At 44.8% G+C, this 20118-nt stretch overlaps 1 protein-coding gene across 2 annotated transcripts; it reads right to left on the reverse strand.

Moving 5' to 3' along the window:
• Positions 1–730: 730 nt before the first annotated feature.
• LOC100545925 (uncharacterized) lies at positions 731–13730 on the reverse strand. 2 transcript variants are annotated; one of them, XM_085218645.1, is made up of 10 exons: positions 13362–13730; positions 13009–13087; positions 12361–12453; positions 9145–9240; positions 7352–8659; positions 4941–5879; positions 3565–3659; positions 2778–2945; positions 2118–2275; positions 731–976 (listed from the first exon to the last, which is right to left on the reverse strand). In XM_085218645.1, the coding sequence occupies exons 4-10, from the start codon at positions 9162–9164 to the stop codon at positions 731–733; spliced, it is 2934 nt and encodes a 977-aa protein (XP_085074771.1). In that variant the 5' UTR covers positions 9165–9240; positions 12361–12453; positions 13009–13087; positions 13362–13730. The 2 variants fall into 2 exon arrangements, with proteins under 2 accessions (XP_085074771.1, XP_019468024.1); XM_019612479.3 differs by lacking the exon at positions 12361–12453.
• Positions 13731–20118: the final 6388 nt, after the last annotated feature.

A 20118-nucleotide genomic window follows, 5' to 3' on the forward strand; every position in this document is an offset into this window, starting at 1 on the left:
CCCCACGCACTACCGACGCACGCACCACGCGCCCCGCACGGACCCAGAGCACTGCAGTGAGCGAGCCCTGCCCGCGGGGCGACGGCTCCGCCGCCTCCCAGGCCTGTTCAGCTCACGGACCGCCCGCGCCCACGAGGAGCCGGGAAGCAGCACCGCGGCGGTTGCGGAGCCGCCCCCAAACGCGGAGCCCCTCCCGAAGGCCCGGCGCTCACCTCAGCCGCGGCGCGGGGCAGCGCTTAGGGCTCGGGCCCGGCCCGGCCGCGCCGCTCCTCACGGCCCGGGCTGCGGGCGGCGGCCGGAAGCGCTGCCGAGCTGGCTCCGCCCCTCGGCGCCGTCGCAACGGAAATGACGTCACAAAGCGCGCCGGCGTTGCTAGGCAACCGCGCTCCTGCGCCGGCCTACAGCCGTTAATGCGCCCGTCCTTGATTTATCTGTTCACATCACCGCTGAGAGAGCACATCTTTATTTAAAAACCCGCAGTGAGCACAGTGACAGCACAGCATCTGCGCAAACATACATCCGCATACGCTTTCCTAAAGAGACACACATCCGCATACACTTTCCTAAAGAGACACCGTGTGATGCAACCACAACTTGGTAAAAAATAAATAAATAAATAAATAAAAATAAAAATGAAGCTGTACGCAGAGCTAAAACCTACCCGGCCCAAATACCTGCAGCACGCCTCGTGAAGCCTTCCTGCCCGCACGGCTTCCCGGTGACACGGGCGTTACAGGCACAGGACGGGGCGGTCGGTGCCTTCTGTGCTGCTAACGCTAGGTGGCACATGCTGTACTTGTTTAAGAACGACGCTCTCTGGTTTATAAAGTTTACCTCGGTCAACTGACCAAATTTCTGGTACCGAGTCTTCGCCCATACAGGCTCCCGAGAATGTCTCTATTTTGGACCAGTTGTGGTTTTTTTTGGTTGTGAGATCTATTAAGAAGCTTCTCCAGTGAGCGTTTCGGTCATGAATCTAAAGAAAAAAGGGAGGACAACGACATGTGAGATCTTCCAGCAGCCGCTGCCAAACACTGAATTCAGTGTGACATCGCACAGCAGTGAGGTTTGCTCACTGTGCTAAATGTGCTAATGTGTGCGCAGCAAAAGCTGGATTTGCAGCATGAGAACAGAGCTGTTTTTGCCAACTCTGCACTGATTTTCTGCCAGAGAGCGCTTCCAAAAGAAACTGGATGTTTAGCACGTAGGCAAACATTACACTTATAAAAAAAACACCTTATGCTCTCCCTCAGCAGTCACTCTGAGGGTATAGAGGTCTCTGAACATGGACAATTTTGGCAGTCAATTTTTTCAGTGCATCACAACTCCAGAAATGTGTAAAACCATACTCATGGGGATGTTATAAACCATCATGCTAGAGGCTTAAAACACTGCGAGTGTAGTAGTACAACCTAGAATACTTCTCCTTTTAAAAAAAATTAGTTATTGAAATAATTAAGATACTTAATATAAGTATATTAAATAACCACTGTCCCTCCTTATTTCTCTTAAGATCACATTTTCCTTTTGAAGACAATACAGCTATTTGGAAGATGACTGATTTGGCAGCCAGCAGTGGGAGCTGCTGTGCTGCTAGATAGGAGAAAATTCTGCACACTGCAGAAATACATTTTTAAAAGCCATGTACATGCTATGTCCATTTCCTAACCCTTACCTTTATTCTTCCACAGTTTTTAAAAATAAAGACCAGAACTCAAGCAACGTTGTGAACCTCCAGTAGGCCATGAAACTTCTCTCAGTAGCTAAGACTCACCAGCACAGCCTGACTCCCACAAGGGTTTGAGGGTTCACAGAATCCTGGAATTACTCGGGTTGGACAGAAAGCCCATCTAGTTCCAATGCCCCTGCTATGGGCTGGTTGCCCTCCTAGATCAGGTTGTCCAAGGCTTCATCAAACGTGGCTAAGATGGGGCATCCACAGTTTCTCTGGGCAGCCTATGCCAGGGCCTCACCATCCGAGTAAAAAAAAAAATCATTCTAATATCTAAATCTCCCCTCTTTTAGTTTAAAACCATTCCCTCTTATGTCTCATCTGCCCACATAAAAAAAAAAAATCAGTCTCCCTCCTGTGTGTAAGCTACATGGGGTTGGCATACCGACACGTGTCTCCGCAGGGTGGACATGTCTGTGAAACTTCTCTCACATGCTCTGCACTTGTAGGGCTTCTCCCCAGTGTGAATACGCTGATGGCGCCGGAGAGCGCCCTGCTGGGTGAATGTTTTTCCACACTGTTCACAGAAATACGGACGGGTCTCTAAACGGCAAAGAACAGCAATCAGTGGCTTTGAAGGCAGTTTCTTTTGGCTCCAGTTTCAGCTGACAAAAAGCGTATGGAAGTTTGAAAAGACGAACGTCGGGATAAAGCTGTGTATCTAGGAGGAATGTGCTTGGGGCCCTGGCTTCTAAGGTTAGGTGATAAATGTTCTCAAGTCTTCCCTGGCTGTGATGGAAAGCCCAAGAACAGCACCCTGATCTTGCAAGGGGAATAGCAGCACTAATAACAGTCACTCCAACGTCCTCCAGCAGCACACAATACACCTCACTCTTCTGGACAAGTGTCACTTGATATAAGATGGTACCTTGCCCCATTTAACAAGTCAGGATCAGTAGCAGCCCTGCGTCTCCTCACCACCTAACTCAAGGAGCTTATAAAAGTGGTTTTGGAATAACATGTCACCATCCAAACTGTAAAATATTTCAGATCTCAACTTCCAGTGCAGTTTATTTTCTCAGCCCCAATTTGTTTGTTTCATTACCTGCGTGGACATTACTGTGCTGAGCTAGTGAGGCTCTCAATCCAAACGTCTTCCCACAAACCTCGCACTTGTACGGCTTAGCACCCATGTGGCATCGTTTATGGCATTTTAAATATTCATTGGTGGCAAAATGTTTTCCACACACATCACACTTAAAGAGACGCTCACCTGTGTAAGGAGGAAAAGGCACTCTGAATTCTTGCAGAAGCTTTCACCTACCCACAACTCCTTTCTGACTCTGAGTTGGGAAAAATTCCCTTCTCTATGTTTATCTTCATAGAATCACAAAATGGCTTGGATTAGAAGGGACCTCAAGGATCACCAACTTCCAAACCCCTCGCCACAGGCAGAGTTGCCAACCATTACATCAAGTACTAAATTAGATTGACCAGGGCACCATCTTCCTGATGCCTTTCATTTGCTCAAATGTTTTTGTTTTTTTTTTTCCTGGAACTACCATACTTCATAACTTCATAATTTTTATCTTTTGGTTATTTGATTTCCACGTATCTTCGTCCCTTGGTTCTCTGTATATTCTCTGTACATGTGACCTTACTCTCTCACTTAACCCTTTATCATAATTTCATTCCACAAGACTCCAGAATCACCCCTACTCATCCATTTTTGTGCTTCAAAGTGACTTTTCAAGTATCTCTCTATCTCTGGTAGTTCCCTCCTGGAACCCTTCTGTGAGTTAGAAAAAGAAGTGTTCACTTCCAAATCCCCACTAATTCTTATCAGGCAGCAATGGGAGGCGATGGAAGGAACAGAAGTATTTAATGCTTACCTGTGTGTGTCCTTTTGTGGCCAGTGAGTTTGCCTTTATCAGCAAAGCAAGCACCACAGTCCTCACAAACATATGGTTTTTCCCCTGTATGGGATCTAAATGAAGCAAAACACACAAAAGACTATTAATAACATAGCTCTTGTACTTTAAAAAGTATATCTCTCTCTTTTTTTTTTTTTTTTTTTTAACAGGTTATGTTTATAGTGCAACACTGGAAGGGAGAAAGCAGGAAAGATGACATGCTGCTGCAGTTCACATGCAAATTGCCTCCAGCACAATGCCAGCAGCAGATCTTGAGACAGTGTAGGCCACATTCTCAGCTTCCATAACTCCTCAGCCCTACATCCCCTGGCCTGCAAAAGCCAAAAGGCACTGAAGAAAGTCAGGCAAGCAGTGTTTCCAAACACATGCCAGACACCCGACTTTAAACTAGCTCAAATCAAAGAAGTCTGAGGCAGGGATCCTGATGTCTGATCTTAACATTTGATCCTTCCTTATTCCAACCCAAACAGCACAATTTGGAAAATCACACCTAACTCTGAGTTGTCAGGAAAAATGCTGCACATATGAGACAGCCAGTTACCCAACACAAATCCCACAAGCCACTGTGACAAAACAGTGTTGGCTCTGCTGACACAGATATTCAAACGTTTTACTGCTCCAGAATCAGCATACCTCACAATTTTTAAAATCATTGTAAGAACACTCAATAGACAGAAAAGACCTACTGACCCCATCATCTGGGTCTACAGTCTAGAAGGATGGAATTTCTCTCTCCTAGTTTAGCCCTCTAGACCTACAAACTATCTGCTAGGCTCACTGTTAGGAAAGATGGGACATTCCATGGCATGATTCACTGTCTCTTGGGGAGGAAGCATTTAACACAGATACCACTAGAGAGCAATTCATCCATCTAGCTCTGCTGACTACAGAGGGAGCCCAAATGAGGAGTCCAGCTTTTGTATTGTGTAGAAGAAATGGAATCCCACACCAAATGACTTGCTCAGAGTCACACAGGAAGGTCTTTTCATCTTGAACTCTGGAGTCCTTTGCTCATTTTTCAGCCTATTTCTCATCAGTGAGGGCCATCATCTTATTTTGAAGTCTGTTTCAAATGACTAGCTTTTGCTTGTAGGTTTGGACAGAGCACCTGTTTCAAAATCCCAACCAAAACTTATGCAATGACCAGCTGCAGACAAAGCCTTTACACAGAAGAATTAATCACAGAGATCACGTATCACATCACATCCCAGCACTCCTGTCATAAAGACACCAAGGAGAATGACTCAGAACTGGGAGATGAGAGGAAAAAGAAGTGCTGAAGTACATGGGGCATGCGGGAAACGATAACGGGAGAAGCAGTACCGTAGGCTGACCTGGTATGGATCTTAAGCTGTGATGGCTGAGCAAATTTTGAATGACAAATGCCACATTCATAAGGTTTTTCTCCTGTATGTGTCCGCATGTGAAACACTAGCGCTGTTCGGGAGCTGAGGATCTTCCCACAGACAGAGCAGAGAGGGCGTTTGACTCTGCCTTCATGCTTCCGCACATAATGTGTCCTCACATCTCTCTTTCTTTTAAAAGTAGCACTGCAAAGGCTGCAGGCAAACTGCCTTTCATCAGTGTGGACGCATGCTCGGTGCTCCTTCCAGCTGTTGTAACTAGCAAACGACTTGCTGCAGATGTCACACTGATAAACTTTCCCAGGCAAGCACTGGTGGATATCTCTGCAGTGATCCACATACTTTTTCCGGGAAACAAACTGCTCGTTACACTTATTGCATCTTATTACATAGGTGGATTTCTTATTCACCCCACTTTTATTTACCTTCTTTACTTTAAATTCTTCAGCTGATTCACGTTCTTCAGCAGCTTTTTCATTGGAGCACTCATCATCCTCATCATCTTCCTCAGTAAAGGCTTCATCATTATCTCTAGTATCTTCAACATCTGAATACTCTGCTTCAAAATCTCCCTCTTCCTCTCCCTTCACACTTTTCCCACCTTCAGCTTCATTCCCTTCTTCACTCAGTGTTTCCATTCCTCTTTGAGCTTCTGCACGTTTCTCCTTCCGTTCTTCTTGCAGTTCACTACAGTCTGCCTGTGTAACAGCTGGCCTTGCAGGCTCTTCCTCACGACTTGCAGACTCTTTGTGCATTGCACCCCTTTCTAGCACAGCCTCTGGCATCCCATCCCATATCTCCCTATCGCTATCTTTGTCACAGCTCGCTGCATTTGGTCTGTGAGTAGGTGGAACTACCATCCAGTAAACTGGCATAAGTTTCCTCTCTTGCCCAGATTCATGGATTTTTCTGTTAAAACAAACAAACATGGGGAACAACTTTAATAGGTTCAATTGTTTCAATTCAGGCATGTTTATCTTAAAGGAGCTCTCTCCTTTTAGCTGTTCTTCACACCATTTAAAGAACATACAGCATAATTACAGTGCCAACCAGGGAAATTTTGCATGGAGCTAGACCAGGCAGTTAAAGAAAACTAAAATATCTGAGCCCATCAAGGACAGAGTCTCTGAGGTATACATACTTGTCACCTGGCCACAACCAAAAGATGGACTGTATATTTTACTCCAAGACAACAGTGGACAGTGTAAGAAATGAAGGACTTAAACCAAGGGAAATACAGATTAAATATATGAAAAACGGAACAGAACCCCTTGCAAGTTGTCAATTGCAACTGTTAATTCTCCTTATCGCTAGTCAGGGTGTGGAAAATTAACTGCAAAGGTTTTAAAAGCAAATCAAACACACATCTGCCAGAAATAACATCAGTACAGCAGAGAACCTTAGAGCACATGAATGCACTGAACAGCTTTTACAGGCCCCTTATGGACTTGGCTTACAAACACAGAAACGTGAGAATCAACAGATGCATTTTCTTACTCAAATACAGCTCGATGTCCTCCTCGCGGACCTTTGATTATTAAAAATCAATAAATAACAAGCCCAGGTTGTAACAGCCCTCCTGCCTTGGAGAAGAGCAGGCCCTATGGCCAGTTTCCCTGAAATCAAGATTCAACACGAGTTAGCAGAAAGTGTGCCCACAAGGAAAGAGTCTACCAATCCTAGCCTATGTCTAAAATGCTAATATGTTTAAACACAACATTTTTTCTCAGAGATTAACGCACACAATCTGTATTGCCCTCACTATTAAACATAATTCAAAATATAAAGCACAGTGCCAACTTGGTTGTCCTCTGAAAAGCACAGAGCAGAAGTGCAGAAGAACAACACAGAACAACTTCCAATATTTTATATGTCTACAGTTACCTGGTGTAGCTACTGCCCTCTCCCTGCTTTCTCCATTTCACCACATTCTTAATTGACTTGATGGTATTTTTATATAATTTAGAACTCTAAATCTTCCTTTTAGAGTGAATTATTATTATTAGCATTTATTGGATGTATTATTAAGAATCAAGAAAGCACTGACGTATATTTCAAGAAAGAGGAAAGATATTTTCACATGCGTTTTAAACAGATGTCGATTCTTTTGGGATTCCAATTTTAATATCAAAGTCTGAGCTTTCTGCACAAGACCTCTTTGATTCAACAGGAAATGCTTGCCTGAATTCCCAGTTTGGGAAACCTCAATTCAGACTAAGAACTTGATGAAGTAACCTGAAAAAAATCCGTGCAGATTTCAACACCCGTCAGATCAAGTCCAAGGAATTCTCCAAGTGAAGCTTTTAGGACTTCAGAAATGCTTCTACCCTGCCGCTCACAAACAAGTGAGAACTCATACACACAAACACAGAATGCTGTACCTTACATGAGTCTTGTAAGCAGACCTCTGAGCAAAGCTGGCAGGGCAGCGCTCACATTTATAAGGTTTCTCTCCTGTGTGTGTTCGGATGTGAACTGTCAGGCCACACTTGGAGCTGATGACCTTGTCGCAGTACGGGCATGCCTGCGGATCCCTCTGCTTCTCGTGCACCCTCTGGATATGATCATTTCTGTCCTTCTGATGCTTAAACCTCTTGTCACAAAACATGCAAGAGAAGCCCCGTTCAGCACTGTGAACAGTGAGGCAATGCTGCTTCAGGTTCTGGTGGCTGGAGAAGAGCTGCTCGCACATGTTGCAGCTGTACTTGACAGACAGATTAACACCATGCTTGAGCTCCATATGCAACTGGTACTGCTTGATAACGTGGAATGATTCATTGCACTTCTCACATGCAATCTCTGGCAAGACTTTTGCCACACGCCGCAGTGATCTCCTACGCTTGGTTTTACTGCTAAGATCAGAAATTAAACTGTTTCCACCTTCCCACTGCTCAGACAGCATATCCCTAACTACTACACAGGCTTCCTTTGACCCAGTCTGACTCACGGGAGAATGAGTATTCCTCTGCTCCAGACTAATGACATCCATGCCAAGTCTGCCTCTGTTATCTGTTCTGTCACATTTGGGTAGCTTTGCTGTCCTAGATTTTTCTTGTGGAAAAGCAGTGCCCTCTTGCTCCAGATTTGCTGGTTGGCCTCCAATGAGTTCATAACCAGCCAGCAACTTGTTACGCTTTTGCCTCTCCCAGAGTTTCCTCTGCATGGGTACTGCCACTGCTTGGGAACAGCTACTCAGTTTGCAGTCCTCCTCTTGCTGGATGCGAGGCCACTGTGGCACACCATTTTCACACAGCTGACCTTTCAGATGGAGGCTCAAATCTAAACCCTTCTTTCCCTCTGCTCTCACTTCTTCACAAATGTCGAGCAAGTCCTTGCACTCAAGCCTTTCTGCTATTTCTTTCATTCGTTGCAGTTTTCCTGCTTCAATCTCTACTTCTGCAGTATAGACGAATTCCAGAAAGGAGGTGAACTCTTCTGTGTAAATGTCTTGCAGAGTCACTGTGCAATTCTTGGTGTCCAGCATCTCATCATGCAGGAAAAGCCCCTTAAAATAGTTGCTGGAAGCTGCCAAGACAGCTTTGTGAACCAGAAACTCCTCTTGAATTCCTAGATGCTGCGTGTGCACTGTCACGTCACAGAGATGACCAAACTGATACAGAGAATGAAGTGCCCTCAGGAGATTAGGAGCTGCAACCTTGGATTTCATTAGAATTTTCTTCTTCTCCATCCTGCCAGAAAAATACACAGATGTTTGAATGCTTGTTCTTCCACGAATTACCTCTTCATTCACATACAATATTAGTCACTTATGTAAAAAGCTCAGTGAAGTGCTGTGTCCCAATTCCCAATTTACAAGATGTACTAAAGCCCTCAAGGTTACTTCTGTCAATGCAACTGTCATCAGCAAACACAGATTACGGTTTATTGCAGTCACAGATTTAGATTTACTCTCTAGTATAATCCTTCAGAGCCAATATTCTGGAGTACAGATGGTAACAGTAACAAACTGTGAGTAACATAATAACATGACACTTCATATAAGCACTTTTCAACATCAGAGGTCACAGCGATTCACAGTAAAACTAAGCAACCTTCCCCATGCCTGTTGTATCAATGGGGGAACCAAAGTATAGCAGGTTACTTCCAGTTGTTTCCAGGCTGGTGGTAAAGCAAAAACCAGTGTTTTGACAATCCCACACCAGGCTCTACTCACTGTGACAGGCAGCCCCTCATCCAAAGCAGGGCAGAAATCTCTGGACCTCAATCAATTTTGATTCTGTTTCACTCCCCTTCAAATAAGCAATCAGACCTGGTGGTTAAAAATGAGAATTAGTAAGCTTATATTGTACTCAGGCACTTAAAGAAATGCAGAAAATGTACAGGGACAAATTATGTATCTGGAAATATATACTTTTCTTTTTCCTCTGAGGAGGCAGTAGTATTTTATTTGGAAAATATTTCCAAACAGCTTGCTCCTTCTCTGTCATCAAACAGCAAGGTCAGAAGTTTTCTGACATCTTGGTGATTTCACAAAGAACAATTTGAACTTTCCCATCAGCTCTAGGGACAGATGCTACGCATCATTACAGTAAACCTCATGCCTGAGAGCACTCTGGCTTTCCTATCTCAACCCATATACGACACCTATAACTCTGGAACAAGAAGTCTCATTTACCCTCGCCCATAAAGCACAGCAGCATTGCTGACACCCATACTGAAACCTTTAGATGCTCCTATAATATGTGATCTGATACAATCCGATATTCTAAGCTTATATTCCTGATACAACATAGTTTCTAAATGCCTGTTATTTAGCACATTTGCAACAGATCTGTCACCAAGGGAGGAACGTTAGGCCAAAATAAACAGACAAAGTAGCTTGCTGTTGCTGAAAGACTCTGCTTAGGGTTGGCTTGCTGTGCTTGCTTTCACTCCTCATCTGAATTATGTTTGACATTACATTAAATACATCCCTGGCAGATATAAACTGTCTGATTAAGAAGACGAATGTGTCTTCAACATACGGCACTAGGAAGTTGAATACAATACAAAGCCTAGAGAGAACAGCTTTGAATAGCAAGCTTAAGAGATAGCTTTGAGAATACTTCCTATTACAAGCTACTGCAGCAAGCACCGCAGAGGATAATCATCTTCTAATCTGTAAGGCGTGCTTCGTAACTTGTGACATCCCAAATAACATTTTAAAACTGCACTTACAGGTTTCAGGTGCCATTAAGAGTCACGGGAATGTGTATTGTAATGTTCTTAGGAAACAAGGGAGATTTCTACTAGACACTAAATGTCTGTAAGTGTGAGTTATGCAAAACCTCAATAACTGTCTCAGTTAGGAGTTTGATCCCGAGTCCTCCCTCCTATGAGCTCTTGTTGAGAAATCCCACCCAAATAAGTGGGACTGCTTGGGATCTCAGCCTTCCTGCTCAGCTGGTGCAGAACTTGCCACCTCCCCTGTCTGCCACTTCAAAGATGCTTACTCAAAGAAAACAAACAAACATTACTAAAAGAGAAATACTTTGGAGAAGTAGCCAAAAGAATGAGTAAAGACAAAACAGGTGTTAAAGGGACCACTCAAACTGGAAATTGTGCAGGGATGCGCAAAATAGCATCAACTAAATTGTATCAGAAAAGGACTACTTATATCCAGATTCCTCCAAACATCTAATTAACATTTTCTCTGCCTTACGAATTCTGAACAGTGAGGACAGTCTTAGTGAATGCACTGAGCACTGTTTTGCACCTTGTGTTGACCACGATTTTTGCAACCTGCTGAAATACTATTACTACTAAATATTTTCGCTGCAAAAGAAACAGGGAGTGCTTGCAAGCTGCAGGAAGAAGTGCAGATCCAGAGGGTAATGCCTATACTTAGCCCAAAACTCAAAAAGCTACCACCTAATCTGTTCCCTGACTTGCCCTTCTCAGTGTTCTCCAGCACAACATCATTCCTCATGTCCGAGCAGAGCTGACAGTACTGAGAAGCTCAGTGATCAGTAAAGCTTAAGGAAATCAATGAGCAGAGCATGTGCTAATTTTCTCCTCCTCCTTTTTAAGATCCCCATCTGAGATAAATTCTCAGTACACGCTCACATGTGAACTCAGCTAACACTTATATCTGATACAGAGCCAAACAGAGAGGTTTGTTCCAACATGATCTCGTCAGTTCATCTGGTTCTAGATTAAATCAGCCTGGGAACTGTTTACTGAAATGTCTTTCTAATGAAAAAAATACCACAAATAAATCAATTCCCACCTTTTTGCTTCTTCGGAAGAAAACGAGTCTGCTTTTTGTTACTGCTTGGACAGGAAACTTGAGTTTTCTCAAGTAGTGTTGAACAATTTGTTTTCTCACGTTTTACTTTCATGAGATAGAGATTAGAATGCAACGCCGCAGTTGTATTGAAACACTGTCTAAGTTGCTTTCTTATTATTTTTTCTTTTCCTGAAAACTTGTCAGTAGAGAGTTTTAAATATGTTGCTTTCCTTTGTGGGGTAAGGGAACAGCTTCTTATCCCCACTGGATTAAGAAAGCCTCTACAGTTTACATGTCATTAAAGCTTATTGACAAGAGAAAATTTATCCCACCCAAAGCAATAAGAACAAGGGTGACAGGACTGTGGTAAATCATTCCCTTATTTAATCAGAGAGGGATGCATTCCATGTATTTTGAGTTAATGTTGGCTTGAAATAACAGCCAACAATCAAATAGAAAAAATAACAGTAACATAATTATTAATATAAGGCTTAATCTGGTCCCTTCACATATGAACACAAAACATCTCGGTGTTCATAATCCAAACTTTGGCTCCTAGCCACATCACTAAAGCAAGCTTCCCCAGTCCCTTTTGCTTTAGCCAGCCCAAATCTCAGAACAATTGGCACTTCTCTTTCCTGCAGGACTTACGTATGCCTTATATATGTAACCTTAACCCTGCAGAGTGGCAGAACACAAAACTGCTCATGGTTCACAAAACCAGTAGCAAAAATGAGAAGGCAAGAGAAGCTAACAGCCCTAACGAATATCATTCTGCTTTACCTTGGGGCTACTTCTGAGATCAGGCAGCAAGTTGCTAGCTTCAGACACTGACTTCTGGGGACTCAAAGAATTTGGATGGATGCAAGACTTCCAGAGAATTAAAGAACCACTACAAAAGCCAAAGCATATTTCTATTCTATCACAGTACCTAATAATGCCACTGGAATAAGTCCAGCTGTTTTCAAAACCAAAGCCTAGTAGTGGCTTCTAATTCACAAGAAGAGATTAATGTTTTGTTAGGTGCCCCTCTTCTTTTTAATGCTACAATGATGCATTCAACAGTATCTCTCTAGTTAAATGAAAACAGGAAAAATGGGCTGGTAAGAGCAACAGTAAGTGTTTCTAAAACAGAATTGTTTCTTGGCTTTCACTGTTTACCTCTACTTGGAAATTTTTATGGGCCAGGGTTTTAACTGATGTGATACTGTATAGCTCATCTGAAGTGAAGACAGTAACAGTATCTCCATCTGTCTGTGGGGAAAAAAAAAATACAAGAAAGGTCTGAAGCCACAGTTTTCAATAAGCATGTCGCTCAATTTATTTCATGCTTTGTTTTTTGCAAAATACACATAATCTTTGGTTGTTTGAGTCTCCCCAAATCTTTTAAGTGGAATTCTAAATTTCTAATTAGGGAAGTGAAGAGGAACTTATTCCCTAACTTATCTTCCCCGGGAGGGATCATTTACGATCTTGACAGCTGTTTGCATATAGGAACCCCTTTACCTACTGGCAGAAGAAAATGAGACTCCTTTGACCAGCTTCTCTCTGCGGAAGCTGCCCAAATACCTCTGTGAAGTGCTGGTACAGCATGAGAGCACATGAGAGAGTTTTACTTCTGGATACCTTGGCTAAAACTTTCCTGAGTAAGATGAAGGTGGGTAGACTTCTTGTCTTTTTTTTTTTTTTTTGTCAGATAGCATTCTGAGAGTGACTGTGATGACAAAATGTGAATGACAGGAAGATAATTAACTACCGTAAGTGAAAAAGCACATGAAGAGGGCATAAATAAGTGCTGGAATTACTCACCTGCATTAATCACCTGGAAAATCAATTCCCACACCGGGTCTAGCAAGCTGTCAGAGCAGCGACAACACCCACACCACACCTGTCACAGCCAGAAATGAATTCAAATCGCTCTTTCTGTGAGAAAATCGAGGCCACCCGCCCAGACCGTGGGGTTGGGACGCCTCGGGACACCCCAAGCCTCGCCGCAGCGCCCGGGCCTCGCCTCCACCACGCTCCCTCACGAGGCGTCGAGCCCGGCCCGCGGCCCAGCCAGCTCTCGGCCCTCCCTCGCGGCAGTCCCTGGCGGGCTGTGCGTCCAATTGCCCTCACCGACCCCTCGGTCCCGGCCGGGCTGGTCGCAGCCCTTACCCTACCGTGCCCCACGCGTGGGTCGCGGCTGCCGCGCTCCTCTCGCACCGCCTCTGGGAGAAACCACCTTTCTCCCGCTGCTCCGCCGCAATGGTCCTGCCCGCCTGCCCGAAAACAACATGGCCACCCTCGGCTTCGTCCCCGCAGCCGCTCAGCCTTTCTGCCATCTTGAGTGAGGGAGCGGGCGGCCATCTTGGGTGCGGGGGTTTGCCCGCTACTGCTCGCTTCCGAGGCCCGTTTTTGGCCTCTGTTCTTACAGTGAGGGAAAGGGCTGCTGGGCAGAGAGAGGAAAGGTTGGAAGGATAACAAAAACAAAACCAAGCCAGGCTTTCTGGGCGAAGAACCCGTGCTGCAGGCTCAGCTGCCCGCTGAGGAGAGGCACGGCGGGCGGCCCTCCCGCATGCCCGCAGCCCCCAGGCCAGCCCTGTCCTATGCCCCAGAGCTGCTTGCCTGCAGCAATGCAGCCATGATGTTACCCAGAGAGGGGTTCTGTTGGTCTGGAGACAGGCTGCTTTGCGAGAGTCATATAGATGATTTCTCTTACTAGGGGGAGACGACAGGGAGGTGAGGAAATACACAGCTGTAAGATGTTTTTTGACCCTCAAAAAGAAAATCTCAGATCTCAGGGCAGTGCGTTTGTGCAAGTTGTGTGAAAATGCTTTTTTTTTCCCATGAGAAAGCGAGCCGGATTTGCTGATATCTTCCAGAAGATCGGGTTGCAGGGCCTCAGATCTGCAAACAGATCCAAGCTGGAAGCCAGGACTTTGTTTGCCTGTTTCTGGGGCTTTACTGTCTCTCTGCATTGCCAGGCTGGATGACAATAAAATTAACAGCTTCTGTGAGGACTTTGTTTTTCTAATGTCTTCTCTAGGAAGAGCTGGTTGAAAAAATGCATTAATGTAAGAAAGTTTTGCTCAACTACTTTCAAAACACAGAAAAAAACATCCAGTTGACTTAAAACCAGTCTGTTTTCCTATCTGCAAAATGAAGTGTTTCACGGTTCTTGCTCAAAATGCATCCCAAAGACTTGCATCTGCCATTGAAATCTATTAGTGCCAGAGCCATTAAACAGGGAAACCACCTGAAACTGAAAACCGGTGACTAAGAGAATGGTCTTTGTGGTTGATTTTGAAATGGCCCATGGGCTTGCAAAGGGCTCTGGGTTGCCTGATACTGTCTGGGCACCAGCAGGGCTGGAGGAGGACCCATCTATGCATCTCACTGAGTTATAGAGAACACAGCCTTAGACAGGCTGCAGAAGATGCCACGCTAATGTGTCTTTGTCGAGTAGTTCTGTGTCCTAAGAATTCCTGTTTTTACTCAGAAATCTCAGATAGGGTATAGTTAAATTGCTTATGTTGCAATGGCTCCTCACATTGTTGTTCCTCAGCATCAATAAATGTCTTATCTCACAATGTAGTTTTCTCCAACAGCTAGATCCAGGCCTCCACATCTCTCAGTATGGATATTGGTTGATTACTTCTAGCGATTAGATTTATAGTGACTGTACATCTAATTTAAGGACATAGGCTTTTGTGGGGTAAACCTGGTCTTCGGAGGGGGCTTACATCTCCTGCAGCCATTGTTCCCACAAGACAAGACTGCTTCTTGTCCATAACCCAACGTGGTCAGCTGGAAAGGCACTCCACAAGCTGTCCTTTATCATGTGAATTGATTTTAAATAGCTGATGGATGTGACAGGTTCACTCTGTGGGCTGCCAACTACTTAAAACACACAGGTCTTGTTTCCAGTACAAATCGCAGATAAATTCCTTGTGGAAACTATTATGTGAGCTCAAGTGGAAGTTTTAATCTTTAGCTTGCAAGAATGTTGGATGGTGATTGTAATTCCTTGTAGTAAAACAAATTCTGCAATTTATGATCTCGCTATGAGGCCAGCATCACTGGGACTTATCATGCTGTTTACCTTTATTTTCTGTGCTTTTATTACACAAATTTGAACCTGGATCCTGTAATTAGCAGGCTACTGGCCAAATATTAGAAAACATTCACACAGTTATGTGGCAACAAGACTACTGTTGGAAAGAAAGAATAAAAATATTTAGAATAAAAATAACCGGTGGAAATTCAACTGACTTAGGCTTGTATAGGCCAAGAGGCAAATCTCGTCTGATGGATTTCCCACTGAGGAGTGTGCGCTTCCACTGCGAATTTGGTTTTCATCACTGATTATTTTGTTTGTATTCGGAGAATGTTTCTATTGTCAAGATACAGCTCTAGGAGCAGAAAGAATGAGCAGCAATATGAGTGATCCATGCTAAAATGTCAGGATAATATTCCTATATCTTAGCACAGGGGAATGGTGTTTGCTTTTACTTTATCTGAAACCTGGTCTGTTCAACAGTTCTCACCCAGAGGAGTTGGGAGGGAAGATGAAGTGCCAGACTCCTGTCCAATTTAGTCTTGCTTTCACAAGACTTGAGTGAATTGCTGCAAAAAGTTGGCAGCGCTGTTGTATGGGGTCATGCTGCATGTCAGTCCTTGTGGGTCCCCTTTGGAGGAATTCTCCAAACATTGCTTTTGCATGCTGAGGGCCTTCAGGAAGCAGGGCAGGCTGGATTTCCTACTGCCAGTAGTGTATTTCTGAGGTCAGAGAAGAGGAACTTGGCTCTCCACATGTCCTGGGTGCTCAAATGCACTTTGAATGTTGTTCATGAGTTACTCCATGGCTTCTTAGGGCAAAATCTCAAGCCCTGTCTCCCTCATCTCTAAAAAGTATCCTATTTTCTGGAAGGAAAGAGAGAGGGCAAGTGGCTTATTTGCTCTCTCTCTAAATCAGGAACTCTTTTCTGAGCGTTTCAACGGGAGGGATGAAACCAGCTGAGAGTTGGGAGGGAGGTGTCTGAATCCTCTCAGGCTGAGAAAGATGCTGAACCTGAGTGCCCTGTTCCTGGAATGACTGATCTCAATGCAGGGGTGCTGCAATACAACAGGACACAACAACTAATTTCATCCTCTAAGCCAGAATACTGCAAAGTCCAGAAGAGAGCTGCAGCCTGGGAAGCCAGATTTTATCTATTTCCTTTGCCTGGGAGTGAATGCCTTGGGCTTTGATCATGGTGAATAAGACCAGGAAAAGAGGAAACGTTGGGAACCAGATCTGACCCAAGTTTTTCTGCCAGCCAGGTCACTCCGCTGTGAATGCCAGTCCTGCTTTTGGGCACCGAGGTCTTTGATAAGAAAAGTGAGGAATGGAAATGCAGTGCTCCAAATCCCAGGCTAATTGCTGACCTGTTCCTTCCTCTCTGAAGCCCACAGGAAAGCTCCTGTGCCCAAGAGTAAGTGCACAAAGGGAAAACAGGCTCCTGACACAGCGAGACCTGCTGGAGTGGTCATGCAAAGTGATTCCTGAAATCTGGGGCTTGTGTGAAGCCTCCCAGAAAACATCTGTTCTTACAGCTCTTCCAAAGAAGACCTGTTCTAAAAGCTGTGCTTGTGGATGGCTTACACTGGGGCACATTTTGAGAAGCCCCAAACCCTGCCCTGGCAATGCAAGACAAAACCTCACTGCACCTCTCCTCTGGGCAGCAATCCTTTCCTTGTGGCTCCGCCAGAGGATGCTGCAGACTTCAGGAAGAGCCCGGCAGTGCAGCTTGTCATTTGCAGCATTCTGAAATGCACAACTGATCTCTCACTGATACAGTCCCAGCCTCCTGGAATGCAAGATGAAAGGACTGCAGTGCCCAGGCCATCTGAAGTTAACCCTGTGTCTTGCTGGGACTCAACACCAGCCCCTTTGCAAGCAGGGTGTGGGGATGGAGCAGGTCCATGAAGGGTGTCCTTAAGGGATGAGCTGTCAGCAGGATCAGTGCTGAGCTGCCCCTTTGCCAGAGAGAGAGGAAAAAAAGGAGTTAAGTGGTTAAGGAGCCATGAATCAGATTATACTGGAAAGGGCAAAAAAAAATCCGTTTTGAACAGTTTCCTTGGGAGACAAGTTCATCCCATGCTGTTCAGATGACTGTGACATTGAGAGGAATCCAAGCACGTGTCCGCCAGAGCCTTTGAGGAGGAGAGGGCTTCAAAATGCATTTTTCCCAAGTTTGGAGCTGATGAAGCTGAAGCTGTACTGAACGGGAGCCAAGCCACCACTCAGCAAACCTTAGTGTTGTCCCCAAAATGGAGACAGAGCTTTCAGCATAGTCTACAAACGCAAATTCCAGACAAAGTCCTAATGAGAAACAAACAGCAGACTTTTGGTCTCTGTGTCAGTGGTACACACTGGTTAGCCTCAAATGCAATTCTCCGTAATACGTTCTGACATATGATTTTGCTGCAAATCAAAGATGCCGTATATACTCCCTCTTACACTGCTTTTGCTTTAAGTCACAAGAAGCTGGAGCTAGGTATGTTCTGGAAAAAAATTCCAAGATCTTGGTGTCACTTGATAAGCGTATGGATTGACAAAAATTCTTTTTTTTTTCCTTGAAAACGAGGTATTACAATACTAAAGGGAAACAGAATGCACTGCTCAGCAAGGCAGGGTCTTGCTGGGGAGAGGTTGTGTGCTAGAGCAAACCAAGAGGAAATAATGGCTTCTTTAGCTCTGGCTGATTGTTAATGCCCTTGCAGCAGAGAGGCTGCAGATAGCCACAAGGAACCTCTCTCAGGGTGACACAGCACGGTCAGTGATAAACAGGACAGCAGGTGAGATGGACTAACAGTTCCTCCTGGCTTTGGAAATCGTTGAACCTGTGAATTATGGGAAGCAGTGCTTTTTCCATCTACTTTTACTTTGCAGCTCACCCCTGCGTTCAGGCCCCTGCGACACGATATATTCCCACGGCTTTGGAGGGGCTGCTTTTGGGTTAATTCACTGCAATCCTGACACCACGCTCTTGACAAGTGATGTGCTAGGCAGATGGGAAACAAGATGTAAGAGGTGCCTCAGCAAATGGTTTGCTATGTTACCAAATAAATCCCCCACGCAGTTCATCCCTTACATGCTCTTGTTTATTACACATATTTAAGCTGTTGGCACATTGTGACCTTCTGCTTCGCCCGGTAACTTTGAGAGAAGCAAGATATTTTAACCCGTAATAAACTACAGGCATCTCCCCCAGCAATTGCCTTTGCGAGCCCATGATTTCCTATCCTGCTCTAGGAAGCACTGAAGGTCTGATGCAGCTCTGGAGACCTCAGCCAAGTTTTCCTTCTGTATGCGAACCTTTTTTTAACTCCATAACTCTTCCTGTTTCCAGTCAAGCCTATATTTAAATAGTTTGCTGAGTCTGGGGCTCGGTGAGAGAGGTCTGTCAAGAGACTACAAAGCAGGTGGATGATGTTTAGTCTCTGGCCAGCAGACACTGCTGATAGCTACAGGATGCTGGTTCTTTCCCCTGTTGGAAACGAACTGCCTCCTGTTTAGTTACAGGCACTTAAATATTAATAAAAAATGTAATCAGCAAAGGGGGAGAAAACAGTTTACTTTTTTCCTTTCCTCTCCTGCGTAGGGCCAAATGGATTTTAGAGTAAATTAATATTAGCACCTTGCTCCAAGCCAAAAGAAATAAAGCAGAAAATCAAAGTTATTCTTAACGCCAAGAAAATTGCAATTTCTTGCCAGATTTGCAGTCCCAGCCTCATGCTGCTAATGTTATCCTTTATTTTGACCAAGACATCATTAACATAGCTGCTGACTTGACAAAGGTGATGCCAGACAAACTTCACCTGATCCTAACGGTCGACTGATGGGATTTTTCAAGAAAGAAACACAAAAAGCCAAACAAAAGGGCCCCATGAGAGGCTTCTGGAGAGTCAGAACTGGTGGGACAGAAGGAAATTGGTCTCCAAATGGGATGGGCAAGGGCTCTTTTGCAGTGACAGCTGAATTTTTAATTGATCCCTTTATGTTGCCTTGCTTGTCTCCAAACTCACCTGGTGCCTGCAGGTTGGCTCTGGCACCGCAATTCCTGCTCTGCGTCAATGTGGATCCCCAGGAGCTGTGCTACTGACCTTAATACAGGTGAGAAGGCAGGCCCAGAAGAACAGTCTCAGCCTGGGAAAGGTCTATCAATCCAAATTCTTTGGCAATAGCGGAGAATTTAGGTTTGCATCTGATTTCTCTGAAGGGCCAGAACTGATGTCTGGACCCAACCATGTTCAAGGAGCTGAACTTTTTGCCTCGGGCGTTCCCATACCTCCAGCAGCGATCGCTTGCTCCCTACTTGGGCTGAGAAATGGCCTTTCAATCACCAGATTGGGCGTGGTGGTTTTGCGTGATGAGTAAACACCAAATGCAGCTGCCTGGAGAAATAAACACCTGGCAAAATATTTTTGGAGGATTAGTCATTGTGTGTTTGGGAAGGTTGCATCCCCAGCTGCACAGCGCGTGTCATGGGGAGCCTTCCTGAACCCGTTCCTTTGGATGCATTCCTGATTCTGTTGTCGAGCGGTTTCACACACAGCGCGCCTGTGGTTTTTCAGCATGGATGCTGCCTTTCTTATATTGCTAGGTGTAGTTGTGGGGCAACAAAATGTCCCAAGAATTGGTTAGAGCCAATGGTCAAAGCACGCTGGAATGAATTTACGTGTGGGTGCACCGCAGGAGGACAATCCCTGCTTATAGCTGCTGGGATCCCGTGGCACAGACTTCTTGCAGCGGGCTTGTTCCTTTGGCCAGAAATCTGGGTTAACGTCAGCACAAGGAGCCACATGCAGAGCTCTGGGATTTCATCCAAGAAACCTGATCCACGTGATTTGAATTACAGATAAACAAGCAAAAACACTGCAGAAGGGGAAGGG

Source organism: Meleagris gallopavo, chromosome 2 (assembly GCF_905368555.1).
Source record: "Meleagris gallopavo chromosome 2, MGAL_WU_HG_1.1, whole genome shotgun sequence".
Classification (NCBI taxonomy): domain Eukaryota; kingdom Metazoa; phylum Chordata; class Aves; order Galliformes; family Phasianidae; genus Meleagris; species Meleagris gallopavo.